The 27,236-nt window shown below is 38.3% G+C and overlaps 2 protein-coding genes across 10 annotated transcripts in view; one reads left to right on the top strand and one right to left on the bottom strand.

The window, feature by feature from the left end:
• LOC5565862 (transient receptor potential-gamma protein) overlaps positions 1–27,236 on the bottom strand; it is a 535,758-nt gene that overhangs the window by 361,294 nt on the left and 147,228 nt on the right. For all 9 annotated transcript variants that reach the window (XM_021847945.1, XM_021847940.1, XM_021847939.1 and 6 more), the window contains one exon: positions 2,752–2,976. The gene's annotated coding sequence lies outside the window, so the exon portion shown is untranslated. The remainder of the gene's footprint in view (positions 1–2,751; positions 2,977–27,236) is intronic.
• LOC5565859 (myoglobin) lies at positions 526–2,745 on the top strand. The gene is made up of 2 exons (XM_001650172.2): positions 526–739; positions 800–2,745. The coding sequence occupies exons 1-2, from the start codon at positions 636–638 to the stop codon at positions 1,152–1,154; spliced, it is 459 nt and encodes a 152-aa protein (XP_001650222.1). The 5' UTR covers positions 526–635; the 3' UTR covers positions 1,155–2,745.

Raw genomic sequence — 27,236 nt, forward strand, 5'->3', positions numbered from 1 at the left:
AATAAAATTAAAATTATGTACGTGGGTTCACAAAACTAACCAGAATATTGTGATGCAAGCACTAATTTAATTATATGATGAAATAAGCTCCGTAATGCCTTAGAGCATTTGAGCCTATGAAAAATTAGTTTATTGTGAAAGTGCAATGTGTCGTTGAAATCATTTATACATACTCAACGGTGTAGGAATGCTTAAGTAATCTATTTAAAATAGAAGATTAAAATGAAGGGCACTACCCCATTTGTTTTGATCTTCTCATTGAAAACTCCTCCCATAAGTTGCAAATAACTATATAAGCCAACTAAAATTCAAATTTGAATGTTATATTTATTCTGATAATCACGGCCAATGAAAATTCGTTTAAATATCTCAGATTTACTTTGAATTAGTGAACCTACACATTCAAAAGGGCGAAACTCCAAAACGGGCCCTACGTTGTTTTTTTTAATTTTGCCCAGACATGCACCTTAGCTATAGAAAACGACTGGTGAGCACATATTTGATGGAGATTTTTTTCTGATAATAACGGTCAGGGGAGCACCGTGGCTGGAATATGTTTCCACATTCATGTCTTCATCAATTCAAATCAAACCGGCCATGACTTACTGCACTGCATCGATTTTTCGAGAAGAAAGATGGACGAAAGTGGTTTAACAGGAAAGCAGAAAATTACACTGCTATCGGCATGGGGTTTACTCAAACAAGAAAGCAGCCTCCATGGTCGAAATATGATGTTCCTGTAGGTCTGTATTCCATCGTACAGATGAAAAACTAACCTATTTCTAAAACCATTCTTCAGACTCTTCCGGGAGCATCCCCGTTACCTGCCATACTTTGACTTCAGCTCCGATTCCACCAATTCCAATCTGGCCGATAACAAAAGCTTCCACCTGCATGCTGTGAACGTGATGGGCGCCATCGGAACATTGATAGAGTGTGGTCTCAACGATCCGGAAGTGTTCCGAAAGAAGCTGTTCCACCTCGTGGAAGTCCATAAAGCCCGAGGAGTGACACCGTTGGACGTTCAGCTGTTTAGCGAGATAATAACGGACTACCTCGTGGAAGTGCTGGGTCGTCAAGCGGCCAACTCCCTGGCGGATGCCCTCGGTAAGCTGTTCGATCAATTTGCAGAAGCTTTTGCGTATCAGGACTGACGGGATTTATAGCCGTGCAATAAACCATATCTCGAGATGACAACCATATTGAGATGATTGATTGTATCGGATTAGGTTTCATGCGGGTTTGGGGAAGGGGGTGTCAGGGAGGGGGTTAGTTTTCCACTGCGTGCCGGCAAATGACGTATTTTTCACGGATCGGTTTCTCATTCACGGCGTGGAGATTCAATTCATGCACAAAGCGAATTAAGGTCAATCAATCACATCCGCTCTCGAGAGGATCCATAATGGTAGTGGGGGGTGTGCTTATTATGGAAAAAAAGAATAACGTTTCGAGAAATTTCACATAATGTAATGGTGCCGAACTGTGTCAGCTATGTAGGTCATTTGTGATGACAGTATATGAAGATGGAATTCAATTATAGTTTCCGATAATGAATTATAGAATGTTGCAGAATTTAATGAACCTTAAGAAGTTTCACTCTAATGTAACATATGTATTTAAATTAATGAATGAAATTTATTCATAGCTATGCAAACATGTATCTAAAAACGTTAAAGTATCTTAAAGTAACAATCGAGTCGAAAAATCTGTTTCAATTTGATAACTTAAATCTTGAGCGTTTCCTCAACACTCACGTCCAATTAGGCAGTAAAATTTTATAATTTATGGCCTACTTAGCTTGCCCACACATGTGTTCGCAGAGCAGAAGATTATAGTCGAAGTAACCACTCTACAACGCTTCCATCTAAAAGTCGTTCCTTAAGTACCTAACCTCAATGGTCGTTTGCGGTACAAGTTCATTCAGCAGAAATTGAGCTACGTACATTCCGGCTCGTGGTACGTGATTTCCTCGGGAAAAGCGACTAACAACCACCTTTTTAGTCGCTAAACAGCAGAGAAAGTGAACTTTTCAGAAGAAGAAAAAAGAAACAACTTCGCTACCGGAGAGGAAGCTAATTTTAATTAGCATCCAAAGGACGCTGGAGGCCACGATTTAGGCTCTGGAAGGCGCTCGTGCATGCAAGGCGGGTCCTTCGATGGGTTGAAATGTGTTAAGGAGTGAGAGGGCTCTTTCATTGCTTGAAGCAATTTATGCGTAGGAAAAGCAAAAAGAAGCTATTTGCTTTAATGAGTGTTAAGCCATATGCCCCGGAGGGATAGGTGGGAAGATAACGAGGCAATGTTTGTAGGAACCCTGTAGATTTATTCGAAGGCATGCTAATGTGTATCTGGGAGGCAAAGAATGCTGGAATCTATTTCAAAACTGCTGAAAGCATCAACTTTCTTTTTACGAGTTTTTTTAATTTCCCAGTAGTTTAGTGATTTTGAAAAGGTTTCAGATTTTTCCATACTTATGCTCACTTCTTTTTCAAACGTTTGACCTTTTCCATTTAAATACTGATAAATTCTGTAAAACTCACCGGAACCTCATTTTCAATAAAATGTGTACCAAGTGAAGCCATATTAAACATTACTCCCATAAACTCATGTGGTCTTCTCAATTATGCCCAAAAAGAATGATTTTGATCACTAGCACGTATCAAAAAGTTTTTCCCTTCTCGTAGACCAACACTGACAGCAAATATGCTTTCCCTCTTGAGACATCAGACCCTCCGTCCTCACTCGACCTACCTTAACTTTCCGTCCACGGCGAGCCGCTATGGACCGAGACTGACGCCTTAAGGCCTCCAGTGGACTCCCTTTTGCTTATGGATTCGTAGTGCCTCGTCAAGCACGTGTCACTCCCCGGATCCTACAAGGCTAACGTTGAGGGACACCCCCTAGTGATTCTGCTGAACTCCAGTGTTCCACTGTTTGAAGACTGTCAGACGAAACTCGGCAGTAGCAGTTTTGAGTCTGGAAAGTGATACAAAAGGGAAAAATATTAGTAACCAAGAAGGTCAAATATAGCGATGAAAAATTAATCACGAAGATAGGTAATCAATTTCGGAGCGAGCGAGTGTGGTATCGGTTGGAATCTGTCAAAACTAGTGACGTGATAAGGGTTCCTTGGGAAAGCCAATAAAACTCCATAATGCTCCGGAGACTTTGTTTTTCTTCGCCTTCTTTTTGTCTGACAGGACAAATTCTTACAAAGTAAAAGCATTATAACTTTGAAATTATCTTCTTCTTCCAAACGTATGTCGTAATTCGGAACAGAGCTTACGCTTGACTGACACTTTCACAATTATCAACCTTCACCAAGCCAACATACTTCCCTGCCAATAAATTTGTTTACATATCTGATATTGTAACTACATAAAGTGGATGCTTATTTGGCGATTTCAGCCTGCTAGCATGCAAGTTTATCAGTTTGTATGGAAATTTATTTGCTAAATTTGACACATAATTTGAACTTCATGTGACACATTTCGCGCCAAATCTTGTTCCGCGCTGGCAGCTGGATGTGTAGACCATGACTATTTTTTGTATGTACGTTAAAAACGGATTGAATTGCAATGTTCTTGAGTCTTCTAGAAATGTAGAAGGGGATTTTTTTTAATATCGGACAATTTGGGCCGGAGGTTCTCCGATTTGCATGAAATTTTCACCAGAGGTAGAGCTCGTGGATAAATGACCAAAAAAGAAATTCAAAAAAAATAAAGTGGCCTAATTTCCCAGAAAATTCTAGATGAAATTTCACGATTTTTCTATATGCCTCAAACTTTGAAAATTCATATCTCCTGAACTATGCATCGTAGAACAAAATTTTTTTAGTGAAATCGAAAGGAAATTTTCTCAGCAATCTATTCAAAATATGAAAAGAGAAACATTTCGCGGAAAATTTTTTACTATAGAGAAAATTGTCCGAAAAATAGCGAAAAAACTATCGTCCGTATCATGATTTTTTTTTATAAAATATGTTTTGTTTTATCAATCCATACTCTTGAGACCAACAGTCTTTAAAATACCAACTGACTAATCACGGCTCTTTATTTTCCAGCATTCGGTTCTTTACAAATGTAAATTGTCCTTAGTTTGAAGTTTACTTATGAGGCGAAACTCATCACATCCATTGCATTAAATAGGATTGAACAACTACACCAACCTTACATTAACATGATTTACATTTCATTTATATATACACATATACAACATAACTTGATTCGATATCTATTGATTACATCATAAGGTTCAAATTGCTTTATAATATGTTGGGGTTTGGGAGGGGGCATCAATGAAATTGCAGCTGGACGACGAAGTGCAGTGCCAGTCGGAGTCTAGGAGAATGGACCGTAACATCGTTGTATATGGGTACATATATCCAACAATTGAAATGGAATTGACGCGCCCTTCTTTTAACAAACCATCCCGTCGTGGAAAGCTGGACATACACTGCGAGTCTCATTAGTCTATTGTTGCACTATAATGTTGGAAGTAGATTCTTCTAGCTAGGGTGAAACTATCTGCATACATCTACATTCATACATATACAGTACAACATTTTATAGTAAGACTGAACATCATAATTATATGCGAGAATGACAGTCATTGGCTATGTTTATAATTTTAATCATTAATTCAAAATTGATTACGTACTTTCTGCACCATTTCCTATGATCATCGGAAAGGAACTGCAAATGATATTTTTAATTCGTGTATTTCTTTTTTCAGGATATATTAGCAATATGTATTTGCAGGAAGCCATCGTAAACATTTAGTATGAAATGTCATCGTATATATTTTTGACGTAGAAGTACGTCTTTCTTCTCTATACAGGAGTGAAATTGGAATTTCAAAACCAAGAGCGTTACGCTGGCATGAAATATTTTAAACGTTCATAACTTTTCGCTGGCTTAACGAAATTTCTTGATTAGCACCTCAATCGAAAGATAAGACATCAAAGCTTCATGTCGTTTACTTACTGAATCCCACATACCTGTCTAAATAGTTTAATAACTGTTTTAAAATAGAACGTTGATTTCAAGCAAATCTATAAATAGGGGTGGCTAGAGAAAATTTGTCGTCATTTGCTTTTCACTCTCCGATTGGCTCGCATCACAGCAGGCGACAGATCGGCTTGCTCTGACCGGGCGTGCTTCTCAGGCACAGACATCGACAGCGATGGACCTCCCGTTTATCGTGGTTCGCTCAAATCAAACTGTCGAGCGAGCGAGAGAAGATGCCGTCTGAAGCTAAAGCCATCACCGCTGCCGCTGCCTAGAAGAAGAAGAGAAAGCAGTCCACAGGTGAACTTGCGGTCGAACTGTGAACACGGTTGGGCGAGTCATTCTCGCTTTGTGGTTCACCGCTTGTTTGCTTTCACCCAGCCATCGTCATCGCCGCCGCAAATTTCATCGGCCGAGGAGTTGTTGACCCGCGCTTCAAAATTTCGACTCGTGATGAAATCATCATTGGTGGTCAAAAAGCAATCCCGTTAGGAGCAAATACCAGAAGCCCCCTGAGTTTTGCTGGTCCGAGCAGTGTTATTTATCCGTAACAACATCGAGGCTAACAAAGCCATCGGTTCTTTTCAGAGCCATCAAATCTGTGGAAAAGAGTTAAAAGAGAAATATTTCCGACTTTATTTATAACTTCTAATATTCCTAAATCAATTTCACGGCTTCATACAAAATTTCATTTGTCATGAATAATTTATGACTCAACCATTTTAGATTGTACTCGCGGATGCTGCTGCAGTGCCGTCGGGGTGAGTGCTCAACATTTCACAACGATTGTAAAATAGAGTGGCTTTTCCAACAACGCCTTTTATGTTCCATATTTTGTGGGAACACTTTGATTAGGAAAATTATCCCGTGTAACAAAATTGCGACGTATTTAGAATGCTTTTGATAAGACATTCTCATTGAACAATTGTAATAATTTTGGCACCCATGGATCCGAAATTTACCGTCATAATAAAGAAAACTTTTGATTATCAATAGCTCGTATTGAATATTTAGGGAATGCCAATCATTCCAACAATTCATGTTCGACCAATTTCTCACGTATTAGTATGCTCCACAATTTTCAAGTAATTCCAAGCCCAACACATTATTAGCACATACCCATTTCCCAGATTGGTCGATCAGAAAGCGAAGAGCACAAAAGGGAGGAGCATCATCTGCTATTCCAAGGTTATAAAACATGCTGCCTTCGTTTGATTCAGTTTCATTCCATTTCCGCTTTCGAGCTGGTAAGAGCTCCTTCGAACTTGCTTAGCGAGTAGTACCTCGCTGCTAGTAGCCTGCTGAGCTGTTAATCCAGAATCTGGTTTGTGAAATCGCTCAAGATTTCAAGATTGAGCTACGTTTCCAGATTTCAACTAAATCCCTGTGTACGCTACTCTGTTGCTGTTGTGTACCCCTGAAATATTAAGCTTGTTTGTCGAATAAACAGAGAACTTATTCACATCTTCTTCTTCTTCTTCTTCTTCTTCTTCTTCTTCTTGGCATTAACGTCCTCACTGGGACATAGCCTGCTTCTCAGCTTAGTGTTCTTATGACACTTCCACAGTTATTAACTAAGAGCTTTCTTTGCCAAAGTTTCCATTTTTGCATTCGTATATCGTGTGGCAGGTACGATTATACTCTATGCCCAGGGAAGTCAAGAAAATTTCCATTACGAAAAGATCCTGGACCGACCGGGAATCGAACCCAGACACCTTCAGCATGGCTTTGCTTTGTAGCCGCGGACTCTAACCACTCGGCTAAGGAAGGCCCCAACTTGTTCGCATGCATTTGCAACTTTTTCGATTTTCCATACAAAATGACCAACTTTGGTAAGTTAGATCTCAGTTATTTATGGAAATATTTTCGAATGAAACATTCACAGAACATCAGATGTAACTTGAATTTTAACATATATATTTGAACATTTTTCCAATCACAAGTTTATAAGTAATAACGGTTTGACTAAACTGTAATTTTCGACGAAAAATTCAAAACTTTTTATCTTAAAATCTGATAGCCTTACACAAAAACTAACTTCAGCAAACTAATTCATCTCGTCAAAATCTACAACTTTTCTGAAGATACCATGAAGCTATTCCTTCAATATGTTTAATTATGTCAATCATAAAAAATCGTCAAAAAATTCACTTTAGTCAAACCGTTACTGCTTTTCAACGTGTGATTGGAAAAATCACTCAAAAACATATGTTAAAATTTAAGTTATGTCTGATATTCTGTTAAAATTTCATTCAAATCAGTCCATAAATAACTGAGATATAGTTTATCAAAGTTGGTCATTTTGCATGAAAAATCAAAAGAGTTGCAGTTTTTATTTCTCAGCGAAGAATCACACCATCAACGAAAATAGCGCGAAAGCAATAACCAATCGCGTGCGAGTAGCGAACGGAGTGACGAAACAACCAAGCGAGAGCCCCACCACTCGCCATCGGTGAAAGGAGCTCGAGCAAATAAAACCACTGGTTGTTCTGCTCCCAGCTCATTCACAAATCGAACGGCATAACGAACGGATCAAGTAGCGGAGCAGCAAAGAAGAGCGCGTGAAAGCCACAGCAGTGTGCGAGTAGCGAACGGAACCAGAGAGCAACGAAGCGAAAGCAACAACTGAAAATCATTCAGTGGACGGATTAGTAGTCAGCGCCAACCGGCGACCTGTTGGAAAGTAACGCCAGCAAAATATACACCATCTGCCTCTCCTTACCATTCATATTGTTTTACTTGATGAATTCAATGAAATGGTTTGGTTTGGCGATGGAGCAAAGAGTTATTAAGGATGATTTTACTTAACAAAGAGTTGTTGATAAATATTCCAATCAATAAGAGTTGTTTTGAAAAAGTTCACTTGTTATCAGAAATTTCTGCTTTACCAAAGAGTTGTTAATGAAATTCCTGCAGCAAAGGGTCGAGTTTTTCCCCACGAATATTTCCAGCCAGGACCAGTCATGGAGGACAATCCATCCCGAGCATCACGGCCCCCGCTTCCAAAATTCTCGAGTACGGAAATTGTAAAATTAATACATAATGCTCATCTTGTACATCCCTTGCCAAGACATCAATTTCATATAGCCTATTTCTCAGATTAACGCAATAGACTAACATGTAGAAAAATTTCAGATCAATAGTTGCTTATTACAATTGGTCAGGAAACAGTTTATTGAACAGTATTTAAAATCTGTCGCAATTTTAATACATTTTCCAATTTCCATACTCGAGAATTTAGGAAGTGTTCCCCCATTATATGATAAACCAACGATCCTGTTAGAAATACCATACAATGCTGAGTAGCATGATGTTATTACGGTCCGACGGCGCTGCAGTGGTAAATTCTCAAATTCATGTAATTATGTGGGGTAAATTATGTGAACCAAATTGTAGTATACCGCGATATTTAGATCATTATAGATAAATCAGTAAATATCATCCAATAAACCCTTTTATGAACGTATGTTGGCCCTGAAAAGGGCCGATTGAGCTTGGATGATGAGACCACGAGTTTACCACGAGGCGAAATCTAGAAGCGCGGATCGGTCAACCTAGAAATCTTGAGCGATTTCACAGACCAGATGCTGGATTGGCAGCTTGAAGAATGACAGCTCAGCAGATTTCTAGCAGCGAGGTACTTCTCGCTGAGCAAGTTCGGAGGAGCTCTTACCAGCTCGAAAGCAGAATTAGAATGAAACTGAATCCGACGAAGGAAGCATGTTTTATAACCTCAGAATAGCAGATGATGCTCCTCCCTTTTGTGCTCTTCGCTTTCTGATCGACCAATCTGGGAAATGGGTATGTGCCAATAATGTGTTGGGCTTAGAATAACTTGAAAATTGCGGAGAATGCTAATGCGTGAGAAATTGGTCGAACATGAATTGCTGGAAGGGTTGACATTAACTAAATATTCAATAAGAGATATTGATAATCAATAGTTTTCTTTATTATGGCGGTAAATTTCTGATCCATGGGTGCCAAAATTATTACAATTGTTCAATGAGAATGTCTTTTCAAAAGCATTCTTAATATGTCGCAATTTTGTTAAACGTGATAATTTTGCTAATCAAAGTGTTCCCACAAAATATGGAACATAAAAGACGCTGTTGGAAATGCCACTCTATTTTACAATTGTTGTGGAATGTTGAGCACTCACCCCGATGGCACTGCAGCAGCGTCCGCGATTACAGTCTCAAAATGTTGAGTCATAAATTATTCATGACAAATGAAATTTTGTATGAAGCTGTGAAATTGATTTAGGAATATAAGAAGTCATAAATAAAGTCGGAAATATTTCTCTTTTAACTCTTTTCTACTAATTTGATGACCCTGAAAAGGGCCGATGGCTTTGTTAGCTTTGATGCTCTTACAGATAAATAACACTGCGGGATGTTATCAGTTGATTGACATGGTCAAACGGGGAATCCTCAACTCAAATGTATAAATTTGAGCAAGTTATTTGCTTATACGACGAACCGAAAGTTTCGTGACGTGGATGGCGCACAACAGTAACAGGTAGTGGATCACCGGGCTTAAGTCGAAATCTGATGATGGCGGCGATGACGATGGCTGGATGAATGCAAACAAGCGGTGAAGCACAAAGCGAGAATGACTTGCCCGACCGTGTTCACAGTTCGATCGCAAATTTTCTTGTGGACTGCTTCCTCTTCTTCTTCTTGGCGGCGGCAGCGGTGATGACTTTGGCTTCGGACGGCATCTTCTCTCGCTCGCTCGACAGTTTGATTTGAGCGAAGCAAGACAAACGGGGAGGTCCCTCGCTATCGATGTCTGTGCCTGAGAAGCACGCCCGGTCAGAGCAAGACAATCTGTTGCCTGCTGAGATGCGATCGAAGCGGAGAATTGAAAGCAAATGACGTCAAATTTTCTCTAGCACCCCTATTTATAAATTTGCTTGAAATCAACGTTCTCTTTTAAAACAGTTATTAAACTATTTGGACAGTTATGTGGGATTCAGTAAGTAAACGACATGACCCTTTGATGTCTTGTCTTTCAATTGAGGTGCCATTCAAGGAATTTCGTTAAACCAGCAAACAGTTATAAGAGTTCAAAATATTTCATGCCAACGTAAGGCTCTTGGTTTTGAAATTCCAATTTCACTCCTGTATAGAGAAATTTTATTTTACTTTCAAACTGTGCGGCATAATCAAATGCAAACGCATTCAGTTCCCGATGGTTAGTGCCTGTGCTTTAACTGTTCATAAGTCGCAAGGTGGCACTTTCCCCGAGGTCGTGTACGACTATGACAAAAGTCAGGATCAGCAATTGGTATATGTTGGTTTGTCGCGGGTTACTTCATTGCAAGGGCTATTTTTGACAAACTCTTCCAATTTTTTTAAGTTCCATCACGCCAAAGGCAGCAATTCTCCCAAGAGGGTTGACTTGAGGAATGAGCTGCAGCGCTTAGGCAATCATCGATTAGTGACGCTTTGAGACGTAAAATACTGGATCATAGTGGCCCAGCCTGCATATTGATGAGTATCAATGTACAGAGCCTAAATGCTCATGCAATGGATATTGCTACAGACCAAAGCACTGGACCGATTCAATCGATTATCACGATCGAAGCACCCGAGCTATCAAACATCTAATCTACTGGAGGAGTTTGGCGAACTACAGCTGGAGCCAGAAACCGATCACCCAACCAAGCACCACAAGGAAGCAACGACCAAACAAACAAATTCAATCATCTGGCATTAATCCTGGAACACCATACACTGGTTCTCGAAACCACAGAACGACAAATGAACTTCCAACTTCTGAAACTTCTGAACACTTCATCCGATCAATAACAACACAAAACTACACTGATAAAAATCCACACGCTCGATCTGTGTGTTTTAAATTATGGATCGATTCATGAACGTCCATATCGATTTGCTATGATTTTCTTGCAAACTTCGTGTGTGTTACACATTAAATTCCTGTGTTTTGCTTCATGGATTTATTCATCAACCGACAACAGGGATTCCATATTTTTTCCACATAAGTTCCCGAAGCTTTTTCTTCAGATTCGTATGTGTCAACCTATGGACGCATAGATCATCACTCCAACACGGATTCAGTGTGTTTTGCTTATGGTTACTTTGTGTCATAATCATCTTGTTCAAGTTGGTCGATTCATTGATTTGCGCAATGAGATTGTTATGATGAAATCCATGAGCTATGCTATCGATTTTCACGTTCAAAGCTTCTAAATTGTTTGTGATCAACCCATGGGATGCATAGTGAACTGAATTGCGGTTGGACCTCGTGTCGAACGACAGTCATCATCATGCTTCCAAAGAGAAGAAGCAAATTTTGAAGCTGAAAAGATGAAAATTTGTGAATCCGATTTTTCTTTTATTAGTGAAGTTGACCGATATACGAGAGTTCTACCTTTCTATGAGAAAACATTGATTATAATGTATAGTTTAGTAGAAAAATCGGATTCCACTAAGAGATTTTCCTGGCTTTCAGTTTCAAAAAAAAAAAATGGAATATGCTTATCCCTGGCTTCCCAAATTATGGATTTGCGGCACCCCGCTTGTTGCTGGCTCACGGGTTTGAAAGAAAAATCAAGAGAGCTTGCGACAAGCAGAGGAGCCTCGGATCCATATTTTGGGGAGCAAAAGTTTTTCTACCAAATTTCTTCTTTCAGTCCCTTGACATTTATGTTCTATCACACATGACTATCTAAAGCTACTACATTTCGAATTCAATAAGCAAATCAGTTGGTTTTCATGATTTAATATTTGGAAATTCATGTTTGTTTCACATGACAACCTAATGTTAATACACATGTTATTATACAGTGAAATCAATGATGAAATCCATATGGCTACCACACTCAAATCATGTGGTTTTCCTCATTGCGCAAATCTATAAATAAAACACACAACCTTGACGTGTAGATTTTTGTACTATAGTACACTTACAAATTCATACACATGACAAATCAATTTATTAATCTTCGTAGTTCTACGTCAACCCCGCGGTAATGTAATGGACATTACCCACCTCAAATTTTTTTCAGGCTTGTTGGAACAATCTGTTATTATGTATTTAATATTTATCATCTTTCATGCAACCATTCTAGGTCAAACAATCGAGTTATTGCATATTTTTTATATCTTACTTTATTTACATTATTGTGTTTATTTTTATTAAATAACAATCATTTAATTGAACCATATAATACGGGTGATATTGGGAGGGTGCATCAGGGCATCATTGAAGTTACAGCTGGACAATGGAGTGGAGTGCCAGCCGGAGTCACGGGTTGAAGTAACCGTAACATCCTTGTAGATGGGTTCTTCTATCCCAACAGTTGTAATGGAATTAACTTGACAGGTTGGATAACTTGACAGGTATAGCAAATTTCATTATACTTTCCGTTGGATCATATTATTGAAAGGAGATTCTCTGTTTCCCGCGGGTTTCGCGTAAGTGTCTCTGCTTACGGGTCCGCCACACCCCTTTTTGGCCCTTCATACAATGATATGTTGAATTCAGATTGATAATGAAAATTGACTGTACTGTTAAGTGGAACCGCATGCAGAGCAAGACTCAAGCTAGGATGGTGGCTACCTACATACATACATACATACAACAGTCTTTAATTGAAAACGATCCTAACATTTGTTAATATAGGTAAAAGAAACTGACCCTCAGCAAGCATGGGAAAATTCACTCACTCACCCGAACGCCACCGATGAAAAATAGCAAAAAATCTGCTGCTATCGAACATTCAGTGATAACTGAACCGTCCTAGGCGGAGTGTAGCATGAAAGCGTCGAAACCGATTGTGTAAAAGCGACAGTCGGAAGGAACGCGAAGAGAAGTGAATACCAATACACTTGTATCTGCGAGGCACGAGTTAATGCACTTCGCCGAATGCATTGAACTGACTGACAGGGTTGCCACATTAAAATCTGTATTTTTTCCTTGAATTATCTGTATTTCTGTATCGTGGAGCAAAATATCTGTATTTTAAATCTGTATCACTAGAACTTGAGATAGTCAGGAGAATTACACAATAAATTCAAGGAAATGCCAATCTTCTGCAACTACAACGGTGAATTGCCACATCTTAGCTTAAATTTTAATATTTTCTAAAATATGTATTTTCTTTTTGATTCATAAATCTGTATAAAACTGCATAAATCTGTATTATTTTGGCAAAATTCTGTATACAGAATCTGTATATCTGTATTTTTCCGAGAAATCTGTAATCTGTATATACAGATTCTTGGTCACAAAATATTCGAGAAAATCTGTAAAATACAGATAAATCTGTATATGTGGCAACCCTGCTGACTGAGAGGATTCCAACTCACTGAATCATTCCGTGGTGTGGACTGCCAGTCAGTGAACGCTCCTTAGCACTCAAACCCGAATGCCATTCGAACGGAATCAGAATGTAAACAATCATTCCTGGTCAAACATTTCAAAAGGGCACATCGACATTGGTAAACATTGGCTTTGCAAGCCGCTGTTGAACCCAATTCAACTCGATCACGCTCACCAATACCACTATCAAGAAGAGCTAACACCAATCTTTCTGATAGTGGGGTTAGTTTGCGTGGGCGGGCTAAAAAGGGCTCAACAGCAACGTTTCTGAAAAAAGGCTCAAGACCTCTTGGGCCCTTTTCAAATGTTTGTCCTTTGTCCGAATTTTCGTATTGCATTCGACTGATCAGATGCCGTTTTTTGTTTCGCTTAGTGCTCGCCGAAGAAGCAGAATGGGCACTGGAAATTGAAACGTTCGGCTTGGTTAAACAAACGGCTTTCTCGCTCCCGACTGTGCGTGGAAACGAGTGAGGGAAACACAATAACTGAGTGAGTATTTTCCATGCTTGACCCTCAGTATCATATAGTTGCCAAGCAAAAAGGATATTTATGCATACATAAAATGCTATTCGTAATTTTCTTGCTTTTTTTCAAATCTTGTTTAATTTATCAAATGATTAGATAATTAACTAATAGCGCGCGAATAAATTTTCAGTTTTTTTTTTCTATACAAAGTGATATATTTGATATAAATTCTGATTGTTCTTTGGAAGAATATAGTATAGTATTTGCATGTATATAATATCAATCAACTGTATAACACTCAGGGACGCTATCTATTGTTCCATTGATGGCTGCTGTGGAATATTCCACTGCCAGTCAGCGTGCAGCCTCTACAGTTGGCGCCAACCCAACAGCGCGCCAAACTGTATTGAGAAGCGTACGCGCGTAATGAATAATCAATAATAGGGGTATTCACTTAAAGTAGCGTAAATTAAGGTATTGATAATGAAACATTTCAAATGAAATATTCCTTCTCTGATTCCAGACGTTGCAAAACAAGAAGTTGATAATCTAGTTACCCAAAAAAAATATCATGCTTGTCAAAAGTTTGTTTATTTGAATTACAAAATTTTAATCGATTTGATTCAGCCAAGGTTCACCTTAGTGGACGACCCTTCGACTGTTTTCTTCAAGATATCCAGAATTCTTCCCAGATCGTCCACAAAGACCAACGAATTGTACTGATGCAACAAGAATTGTACATTAAACTTATTGTTGGCAAGATGGTTACGACCGCCTTTGAATAATTTCCCACAATCATTCAAGTGATCCCATTTGAAAATTTGTATATGCTTCATAATCGGAAAACAATGCGATCAAACTTTCAAATATTCATCTACCTTTTTCGACTTGAACCCAATTCGATTGCAAATAATTGTAATCGATGCTCAGAACGTTCAGTTTGGTTAAGAATGTGTAGACATAGGGGCTGTCCATTTATTACATACGACTATTTCTTTGTTTTTTACACCCCCTCCCTCCCATGGTATGATTTTTTGGAACATGGAAAGTGATTTGCATGGAGCGTAAGAAATCTTAAACCTCCCGCTTCCTTAAGTAATAAATGAAGGCTCCAATATCGTCAAAATTCAGACACAACATTCTGACTAGTTTCGTTTCTCACTGTGGCCATTCTACTCAACGAACAATATCCGGCAATAACATAACCTCTTTCAATCGAAACTACACGTTCCATGTCCATGGTCACATATTAATATTACTTTTCACCAGCCATTTTCTCTTCATATCTAAGAACAACCCCATTCTCATCAACGTTTTTCAATTGATTTCCATGTTTTGCCTAACTGGTTTTCGAAATTTGTTGTTTATTTGTTAATAACGTAAGTATTTCATGGCAGTTGCTATGATGACCAACGCATTCTTAGATTGGTTTACAGTTGAATCTCAGCGGCTTGAAATATTTCCTACGCAAATTACGCAATTTTGTGAAACGAGTTTATCACAATATACGCAGTGAATTACGCAGTTAAGTGAATACCCCTATTGTATGTTTTGTCTGGCCGTATCGTGCGGCTATATAAGGCGCACCAATTGAATTTGTAAGAATGTAGTTTCTTTCGTTTCTCCACCGAGTAGGCATGCTGCCTCTCAGTGGTAATAAATCTGTTAAAGTGAAGCCGTTCGCTTGATTTGCCGTCCGTTGTATCGTAAAAGACACAACGTAGGAAAGAGGTCCTGGCCGAAACAACATATTAACAATATATTCATAAGTTTTCAAAGAAAGTGGATCTTGAGATTTGATCCTTCAAACGTTACCATAATGATTGATTGTAACAAGAACTTCCCGTGCGGCTTTCATAGAGGCTGTTAGCTTTAATACTAAATAACGTTGCTGATGAAGGGCACACAAAACACCCAATGGAGAGTAGTCTGATTGACGAAAAGCTTCTTCCGACTGGAAAGGAAAGGATGGTTTACTGTGTTACACTTACAATGCGTGTAAATTACTGCCGCCGTTAGCGCACGATTATGAGGCCCACAATACAACACATTTTCCTATGGGAAGCGTGCGGGTGGTCATCGGTTTTTCAGTTCTGTCGCCTAAACGGTAAAAGATACCACTTTGGCGTCTTTGGACGAAAGTTAGAGTATGGATTGATGAAACAGAGAATATTTTTTTGAAAATTTTTCATGATACAGACGATAGTTTTTTTGCTATTTTTCCGACAATTTTCTCCATGGTGAAAAATTTTCCGAGAAATGTTTTACTTTGCTCCTGCGGGGCCGGCGATGAGGGCAGGATCAAACATGTCGCGCGTCGATCGAGTAAAGTAAAAAAGTGCCGCTTTCGATTAGTTCTTTATGATCTTCCGACATTGACGCTTGTTCCTGGGCAGTGCTTCAAGAAAGCCCGAGTAGTCGTCAGTTGTTTTCCCTCACGGGTCGCGCGCCTATTTTCTCTGAGTGCTTTTGTATAGCCGAGCAAACGACTGAAGCTGAAAGAGGATTGTTGCTGCTCAATGATGACGGATCAATTGGTGAGCTCGTTTCATGCTATTGTTCCTAATCTATAAAATATGTATTACTGTACCGTTAATCGTTACAACGGTGAGATGTAAATATGATGTTTCAAAAAAATATGAATGGTTCGTCACTGTGAGTGTCGACATAAACTCTGATTCATAAATTATTTATGTCTAATTATTTTCTTTTTTTTTATTCAATACACCTTCTTCTTTTTACCTTTATTTTTGTAATTAAAAATAAAACTTTGAATGGTTCGACACTTCAAGTGTAGACTTCCGAAAGGTTCACTTTATTCAACAAACTTTGAAAGGTTCGTCACCTCAAGTGTCGGCATAATTTTTCTCTACATAGATATTGTTCATATCAAATGAAAATATTATATTTACATATAAGCATGTTTATATCTCACAAATAATTATTTATCAAGGTCTAATCGCTTATCAAAGTGAATCCTGTGACCCAACGATCCTTCCCATTAACAAACATCCCTCCCAGTAACCTTTGTGGAGATGCAGAGGCAAACACGGTCTCCAAATAGCAAAGGTTACACACTAACATTCTTTCCCCCAATCCCACCTGACTGCAAGGACGTGGCCGGCGCCGTTATTGATCATGTATAAATAGAGGCACTGAATTATGCACACTGAAGAAGATTATGGCCAATCCCAGCCGAACTTCTAGTTGATTCTTTGTGCATTTTCACTGACTTCGGTCAATCACGGAATAGCAACCATTGATATGTGTAGTCAGTCTAAGCTAAGCTATAGAGAAATCGTGAATTCATCTATAGTTTTCCGGGGAAATAGGCTACTATTTTTTTTTTTAAATTTCACTTTTGGTCACCTGTCCGATAATTTAAAAAAATGCCCAGAAGTAGAAACTAATTCTGAATTTATTATATGCGAGATTAATATTCAACAAAATCATTAACGATTGTTCGGTGTCTTTTATAATCCACCAGATTTCGATTGACCAGAGCATATAAACACTCTGCTCTATCGTTATCGTTCACTGTATGATGGTATCTATCTTTTAGGTGACTTCAATACTAATTTGCTAAGTATCAATTCACCTAAACCAGTAGGGCAACAAGAGGTATTAACTTCCCATGGTATTATGAGTATAGGAAATGAGCCTACTTTTTACCACAGAAATAGGTAGTCTCAACTAGATTTATTTTTATGCAATGATCCTAATCATATCCTGAAGTTTCATCAAACAGATATACCAGTACTTTCAAACCACGATATGGTTTTCGCTTCTATGGACATCGATACTACAGTTACATAGAAGTTTTCAATATCGCAACTATGATCGTATCGACATGGGCAAACAGTATGACAAATTAGAGTCTATTGATTGGGATAATTTTTATAGAATTACAAAAATAGACCTGCTGATCGAAACGTTCAATTCAATCATTTGTGACGTTCATGATCAATATGTACCCTTTCAAACAATAGTATTGAATCGCAAAAATACTCTTTGGTTCAATAGCAACATTGCGACAGCAATAATCAATCGGGATTTATCTTTTAAACAATTGAAGTTTACGTCAAATGAAACTGAACATGCATTGTATAAAAGGTTACGAAACAAAGTAAACTTATTAATAAGAAAGGCAAAAGAACAGTATTATGCTACACGTATCACCACTGGTCTACCACCAAAAGTGCTTTGGAATCGTTTGAAGAGCATTGGATTAAACAATCCATCTTCAATATCATGCAATAGTTATCAACCAGATGAAATAAATCAGTATTTTTCTAAAAACTTCAGTGACGATGATCATAATTTCAGACCGCAACGGCAAGAGTGGTCAACTTTCAATGTTAATGCAATTGACGATGTTTTAGTAGTCAACGCCATATGTGAAATCAAACCCGATGCGATTGGTCCAAAATTCATTAAAATTGGTTTGCCTCGCATAATCACACAACTAACACATAAGTTCAATGCAATCATAAACAGTTGCCAATTTCCGAAGTGCTGGAAACAAACAAAAATCATTCCAATTAAAAAGACGAGTACTTTGGACTCGATTCAGAATTTTCGACCAATTAGTCTACTCTGTGTGCTTCCTTAAGCTTTTCAATGTTTATTGAAAAAGCAATTATGCGAATATATAAAGGGTGTCCACGATGAAATTGCCACACACAAAATTGATTCGCAAAATTCGAGTTTTCATCCGATTGCCATCAAATCTTCAGGGATTGAAAAATAACTATTAAACTTCATTTTACCATTTTACTCGTATTTTATTTACAGTCCATACGCAAATGTCCGCTCCTTGGCCTTAACCCCGGCCATAAGATTCTGCACAACCTGTGGATCAACCGTTTTTTGCATGTAAACCCATACTTTCTTCTGTTCCTCGACTGTCTTCACTACCTTAGGTCGTTTAAGAAGGTGCTGCTCCATAATCGCCCAGTACTTCTCGATGGGGCGGAGCTCCGGAGTGTTGGGAGGGTTGAACATTTTCGGCACGAAATTGACCTTATTGTCCGCATACCAGGGCCGTCCATTTTCAATTCATTGAAAGCATTTTCAGTCCCCAACTGACTGACTCAAGCTTCCCTTTCAAATGAAACTCTACTGTTTCGTTTCAAATCGACAAACCTTTACTTTCATCGCAAGCGTAGTTTTCATTTCTATCTTGCTGCTTGTGCATCGCGCGTCATAAATCAGAGCCTCACCGCAGTGAGCTGATCTTTCAATTGGCAGTCTCTAATTCTAGGAGCTGATTAATTCAAATGAATGACATGGTGGCCCACATAGTTTATCTATCTTAATTTATTACCTAACAAGTTATATGCATTACTATTGCAAAAAATAGGTAAAATCCAATTTGAAACATTTTGAAAGATTTGAATTAAATCAAATGAAACGAAGTTCTTACTCTTTCATTTCACCTTTGTTGTCCGCTGCTTTCAATCAGGTAACGAAACGAATGAGTGTGGAAAGAAGAACGAAGCAACGCAGTTGTTCGTCACCATCGAGACGACACAACGAAGCTATCGTGTTTCACAAAATGTTTTCGAAAATGCACAGCCCTGCCGCATATCACTTCAGCACGTCCTTGGAGTAGTGACATGAGGCCAAATTCGGCCAGAAGATTGGTGGGACGTTGCAGCATTCAACTTTCGTCAGCATGTAGCATGTAGCTGCAACTTCCTGGCACGGGTTTTGACAGACTTGTTCTGCTTCTCGTACCTTGAACGTTGGAAGCCCAACCTTAGTTTTGGCCTTCTGGACAGGTTCTTAGCCACATCCCGAACGGAGGCGTTCGGGTTTCGGTTGAAGGCCCCAACTACGCGGTTGTGATTTTTGGTGCTGTACGGAATACTTTTTCCTTCACTTTTGGGCATCCGATCGGTGGTCAATCGTTTCTCGAACCGCTTAATCACTCGCGACACCGTGGAATTTGCGATTCCCAACGTTTTAGCGATGGAACGATGCGAGAGATCCTTGTTCTCGTGATGAATGCGCAAGATTTTATCACGCACGATCTGTTCTTTCGACTCCATTTCCGTGAGTTTTGATCACAGGACTTTAAAACTTGCAGGATGTAAATAATGCACTTTGAACTAAATCCACTCAAATTTTGATCAAATTCTACCCCACGGTTAAAAAGTTAGAGCAATTTAATAGTGTGGCAATTTCATCGTGGACACCCTTTAAATGAATATGATCTTCTAACTGACATTCAGTCAGGCTACCGATCCAGCACCAAAACTGCGACGATGAAAGTGTTTGATGATATAGGCATAGTATTGTACAAAGGAAAGCCAGTCGTTTTGGTTCTATTTGAATTTTCTAAGGCATTCGATACGATTGCATAAAATTTTGGTTTTTCTTCCAACGCAGTTAAATTGGTGTATTCATACCTTAGTTTCAAAGCACTGTAAAATACATATACATGCAGATGATGTGCAGATTCATTTCGATTGTTCTATGCACGACATTGAATCTATTTCCAGATTTATCAATGAGGATTTGTTAAGGATTTTTGATTGGTCATCAAGGAATATGCGTCATATATGAAGCTTAAATTATTCAAAAGTTTAATATTCCCTTTTTTCATAAATTGCAATTTTTTGTTGATGCAAGCATCTTGGAATACGAGAAACAAACTAAGAGTAGCCTTAAATTCTTGCATAAGAAACATCTTCAATTTGAGCAGATTTGAACATGTTTCACATTTGCAATCGGTACTGATTGGACTCTCTTTTGAAAATTTTGACAAATTAAGATGTTGCCTTCAGCTTCATAACCTTATAATTACAGAGCAACCTGGTTATCTATACTGTAGGTTAACTCTACGTAGAAATTTTCGATCTAAAAAAAATATTCTTCCACGACATCGTAGTTCTAAATACGGAAATTCCTCTTTTGTGTGTTGCCTTTTGAAACTCCTTTTCCAATGAACTGACAAATGAGTTGTCAAGAATGAGATTCAGGACGAGATGTATTGAGCACTTTAATTGAAAATTATTAGAAACATGGCACTGCTTCTGTTATATAAACAATGTACAATATATAAGACTGGAAGTCTTAGGTTACTAATTTGAATGAATAAATAAATAAAATAAAAAATAAATAAATATTTGCAAATTTATTTTTTACAAAATTTATCTGGAGTATCTTCTGAAAAGGGTCGAACTTTTTCACCCGATTTTTTTTTTTTCAAAATAATGTTATCAGAATATGGCAACTCCTACAAAAAGTATTGTATGGATGGCTTATAGATAGCTATTCGATTTGGATTTTCTTTTCTTTAATCAATTTAAGAAAATTCAATTGTTTTCTAGAGTGTGATAAAGATTAGACTCGAAAAAAATGCGACACTTTGTTTTGGGTGTAACTTTTTATCGCGTGGGTCAAAATACATGAAATTTTGGGTAATACTAGTTTAAAGTGTTATGTTCATGTTTTATCGCGATCTGTCAAGTGTTGGAGATGCATTAGAAACAAGAAGAGCTACTCCAGCAAATCTGGGGCGCCGTGATCGATAATCGCACAGTCACACAGATTGATCGGCAAAAGACTTGGAATCCACCATTCTACCGTGTCCCTTTGTTTTGAAGATGTTCCAGGAGACGAAGACCATCGAGCGGCGCATTGGAAGCAGCCGAAAACCGAAAACGGAATACTCAGAGAAGGCACGGAAAATAAGGCAGTACTTTAAAAATAACCCAAATCTTTCCACCCGAGACGTGGCCAAAAAGGTCAATTCGTCGAAGTGGTTCGTCCAGTAGACCATGAAACGGACTGAGCTACGTGTTTTCAAGGTAAGGAGGGTGCCAAACCGGACTGCCAAGCAAAACACGGTGGCCAAATTATGTGCGCGGTAGCTGTAACGTGAGTGGCTGGTCAAGCCAGGCTGTCTCGTTAAGACGACGAGATATACATCAAGGCGGACACCAAACAAATCCCCGGGCTCGTTGTTTGTTTTTGTCGGTACGGATGGAGGTTCCGGAAAAGTTACGGAAGAGAAAGATGGACAAATTCGCGAAGAAATACCAGTTGTGGCAGGTGATCTGCAAATGCGGACGTTACAGCAAGCCGTTCATTACAACCGGCACCAGAAGGGTCCTCATAGCCGTAGCGGTAAACGCGCAACTATTCAGCATAACCATGCTGAGAGTCGTGGGTTCGAATCCCGCTGTTCGAGGATCTTTTCGTAAAGGAAATTTTCTCGATTCCCAGGGCTTAGAGTATCTTCGTACCTGCCACACGATATACACATGCAAAAATGGTCAATCGGCAAAAAAAGCTCTCAGCAGTGATGGAAAGTGACGAACATTTCTTCTGAACTGGAACAAAAACAAAACCAAACGCTCCCGAGCGTCAGAGCGCTGGTTTACTCGCATCTGTCGGCTCCCGAGTAACTGAAGCTAAAAGTGATTCGCGAACCTGTTCGGAGCTGTTCAGAGTCATATTGTGCTTTTGGGAAAAATGCTGCTTCCCCTCCGAGATTTATAGTTTTCAAGGGCTTTTGACTACAAACTAGTAGTTTACTGTCGATATGATGGTTATACAATTAATGTGTCTGTCAAAACCATCATAAATCACACCTTGCTCGGTTACTCGCGAGTAAACGCTCTCGAGCTTGTGCTACTTCTTTTGACATGTTCTCCCGAGCAGACGGGTGCGGACTTACTCACACCTAGCCAGTTCCCGAGTCTGTGATGTTTGTTATACTTTGGTATACACTCGTGAGCTGCTTCGTGATGCGAACTTTTCCAACACTGGCTCTCAGTTAATAACTGTGGAAGTGCTCATAAGAACACTAATCTGAGAAGCAGGCTTTGTCCCAGTTGGGACGTAACTCCAGAAAGAAGAAGAAGAAGAACCGGCACCATAAACGGGCAGATTTATCGAGAGGAATGCATGCAGAAGCGCTTGCTGCCTTTCCTCCGCTCTCACCATGGTCCCACCTGTTCTGGCTGGATTTCGCTTCGTACCATTGCGCTAAGCCTGTAATGGATTGGTACGAAGCGAAGTGCGTTAAGGTGATTATTGAACAAAGCCAACCTTTAAATTTACAAATGCACAAGACTGGAGAATCTGACAACAGTTCGCGTTGAAAATCAATCAAATTACTGCCTTACTGGTGGTTACCAACGGGATAAATTTTTAACGCGGAGTGCTGTTTGGTTCTCAAGTCTTGTGCTCTAGAAAATTTGAGGTTCGTTCTGTAATCACCTTAATGAGGTCCCGAAGAAGGCGAACCCGACAAATACTTCAGAGCTTTGTCCGATCGAAAAGTTTTGGGTGATAATGAAAAAGAAGTTGGAGAACAAGCGGAAAAAAACATTTAAAACCGATTGAGCTTTGGAGAAAAACTGTGAGAAATTGTGTAACAAAGATGGGCAAAGCCTAGCACATGATCTCATGAGCAGTGTTAAGAGAAATGTACGAGCATTAAGCTTGGAGGAGACAATTAAATAAATAAATCGTGCTACAACATAGCTAATATATAGCTAGGGTAGGTGTACCAGTTATGGCCATAGTGGTTCCCTATTTCGCCATACGTAATAACTTGGATGTTTTAACATTTTGAAAAGTTGTTTTGTGTTTTAGCAGTAAGATATAGCTTATATCTTGATGTTAAAACATTCAAAAAAATTAAAAATGTAGAAGCTATACAAATTTTGCATATGGCCAAATAGGGAACCACTATGGCCATAACTGGTACACTTTCCCTATATATTTCCTGAAAATTTGAGAAGTATTCGATTTAAAATGAATTTCTGGTGATCATTTTTGTGTGTCTCATTTTTTCCGAGTCCGGTCCTTACTTTTGTTGCATATTTCAAGACGTTCTTTTATTATTGTTATTATTGTTCTTAACACCTTAAAATATGCAACCAATGGATTCTACTATGATGAATATGAGTCATGCTTAATAAAAAATCGCACATAAAATTCTTTTGATCTTTGCTATGGCAAATCAATCACAATTTTTAATGACAAATCGCGATTTATTGCTCTGGTTCATGAGCCAGTTTCCAGAGGGCAGTGGCCAATCAATCGGCGTTGTGAAACGTAGCTTGCAACACATCTCTCTTAGTGAATTTTCAAATCAAGTTTTGAAAGGATGGTTCAAGCGCTATTGAACAACTTGAACACATTCCGAGTTGTTCCAGATCGGTCACCGTATTTGTAGTTCTGAAATAGAGCGTTTAATATGTCAATTTTTTTAAATTTGCAAACCAAGGCATTGAATTATTTCTCGAAGTAATAGGTAAAAACGATATGAAAGATTTCCAACAAAAAATTTGGCGAAATTTTGGGTATCAGTTTGAACATTTGGCAGGAATTTTCTTTTGTGATATTTGAAAAAAAAAGTGTAACAATTAATAAAACAAGAATTTCCGCTCCTCCTTGATTTTTATTCAACCTAGATTTCAGTAAAATAGATTTGTGCCTAAAAAAAGAGATTCAATTGCTATAACGAAGATCAAAAGATTTTCAAATCTAATTTATCTCTAATGCTATAAATACCGTAAAACGGGGTATCTTTGATAGTTTTTTTCGAAGAAAACTTGAATATTTATGCATGATGTTTCAAAGAATTTTAATTCATATTTTTAAAACAAGTACTGGTATCCTAACTATCGATTCCAGTTGATAGATTTCCAAAAGATTTATTCTTAATGGATATATAATTTTTCATATAATCGAAAGTCGGTTTTCTGTTTTGGGGTAACTTTGATAATGGAGCATCACTCGAACAAAATTGAATGAATTACAGAACATTTGTAGGGCATTGCATATCTTTAGGCGTTTAACGCTATATGGAAATTTCTGACTTAGATTACAAAAATGGCCCCAGTTTGTAAAAATAGTATTCGCTAAGAGTTTTGAGACCGAATTCGAGTTCTACTATAACTAGGCTGTCAAGTATAAGTGACGAATTCATTATGACTTCATCAAATAGTGATAGTAGAACAGATTGTTTGAGAGCATTTCAAAATTGCTAAAATCTTAAAAATTTTCCATATTTGCATATAAATCCTCAAATGTACTTGATTCCAACGGAAATAGCTTTAACGTGAAGTGTCATACTAATACTCTTTACTTTTGCATTCGTTTTGCTTAACAGATTAATAGGAACTTTGTTATTTCGTTTAGTATGTTGAGAGTCTCGCATTATCAAAGTTACCCGCATTATCAAAGTTACCCCGTTTTACGGTACTTATCGTTATCTTGAATACAGCCCGTTTGTTGCATACTTCAAGGTGTGTAGTGTATACTTTCGGGCATTTAACCGGAGACGAATAGAGACGTAGTAGTCGGATTCAGAGTGGGAACCACTTCTAGTACTGCAAATTGTCATTGAATGATTAATTATTAGTCAATAAGTTTGAATTTAATCAATTATTATTAGTTAATAAGGGGTCATCCAAATATGACATCCATCATTTGGGAGAGGGGGGTAAATCGATTACCTGGAGAGGGTAAATTTATTCCCCCGAGAGGGTAAATCAATTTTCCCGAGATGGCAAATCAGTTCCCATGAGAGAGTAAATCGATTACCGGGAGAGGGTAAATTAATTCCCCCGAGAGGGTAATTAATGTCCTCTTAAAGAGTAGATCACATCCGCTGAGAGAGTTAATAAATTACCTGGAGAGGATAAATCAATTCCCCCGAGAGGGTAAATTAATTCCCCCGAGATGGTAAATTACTTCCCCTGAGAGGATAAATCAATTCCCCCGAGAGGATTAATCAATTCCCGTGAGAGAGTAAATGGATTACCTGGAGAGAGTAAATCAATTCCCTCGAGAGGGTAAATCACTTCCCCCGAGAGGGTTAATCAATTTCCCTGAGAGAGTAAATCGATGACCCCGAGAGGATAAATCAACTCAACCGAGAGGGTAAATTTATTCAACTGATAGGGTTATCAACTCCCACGGGAGGGTAAATTAATTTCCCGAGATGGTAAATCAGTTCTCATGAGAGAGTTAATCGATTACCTGGAGAGAGTAAATCAATTCCCCCTAGAGGGTAAATCTGTTCCGCTGAGAGAGTAAATCGATTACCACGAGAGGATATATAAATTTTCCCGAGAAGAAAAATCAATTCCCATGAGAGAATAAATCGATTACCACGAAAGGGTAAATCAATTCTCCCGAGAAGATAAATCAATTCCCCCAACTGGATTAATAAGTTCGCTTGAGAGAGTAAATCAATTATCTGGAGAGGGTAAATCAATTCCCTCGAGAGGGGAATCGATTTATCCCCCGAGAGGATAAATAAATCCGAGAGGGTAAACTAATTCCACTGAGAGAAATGAGGAATGAGGAATGAGTGATGATGATGATGATGATGATGCTATAAATTTATTTTTATGAAATGATATTAGAAGAAACGGTCTCATTATTATAAGAGTAGATCAAGAGGATAATGCAGAGGTTGAGAAGGGTACTAGATACTATATCAAATAAGTGGATGGGAATATAGTTTCAGTATTAAACTAAACAAACAAAAAGAGACATTGTTTCGAGATGAAGTTGCGCTGGAATTGCTTCTGTTGCAATTCGGCTGATCGAGCCAGTAGCTTTACATTGTCGGTTTCTCTTTCCAGACACTACAACCACTTGACACGATTCTAGATTTCACCACCTACGATATGTTTTGTTACCAACACAGATTGTCGTTAATTGATCATCATGCGGAACGGAACGAAATGTAAATAAAAAAACGACGACATCACAAGAAGTTGTCGAACTATTCAATTTTTTTTTGTTATTACAAAAAGAGATGTGTCCTACAATATGTTTTATGTAAAATATAAATCATGAAGGAAAAGCACTAATATTCGACCTACAAGAATTCTGTGCCAATTTTCGGATTTTCGTACAAAGTATGCAAAAATCCTATGAATGAGTCGAAAAATAATACTTAATACTTCGACACTTGAAGTGTCGAACCACTCACACACCATGAAAAAATCTTAGATTTACACGTAACGTAATACTAGCCTCAATCATGCAAAGCCATTTCTCATGTATTATTCAATGATAAAACCTATAAACACATCTATAATATACAACATTGTTACCAAAATCCTTAATATTGAACGCGAAACGTCTTCTCTCGAAGAATGTTGCATGCAAAACGGCTCGGTTTACATGATTTTCACGCTGAAAATTCAATCATAAATAATGCACTTGACATGACAAGCCGTCGATCCATCCATGTGCATTATTTATGACAGAATTTTCAGCATAGAATCATGTAAACAGAACATTCTTGTTTGGAATCTCACTTTCAAGATACAAGAGAGCATGCAATATTGGCGAATTTGGATATAATATCATGAAATGTTTCAGTTTCACTCAAGATTGCAAGCATTTCCGAATGCAATGAGACAT

Source organism: Aedes aegypti, chromosome 2 (genome assembly GCF_002204515.2).
Source record: "Aedes aegypti strain LVP_AGWG chromosome 2, AaegL5.0 Primary Assembly, whole genome shotgun sequence".
NCBI lineage: Eukaryota > Metazoa > Arthropoda > Insecta > Diptera > Culicidae > Aedes > Aedes aegypti.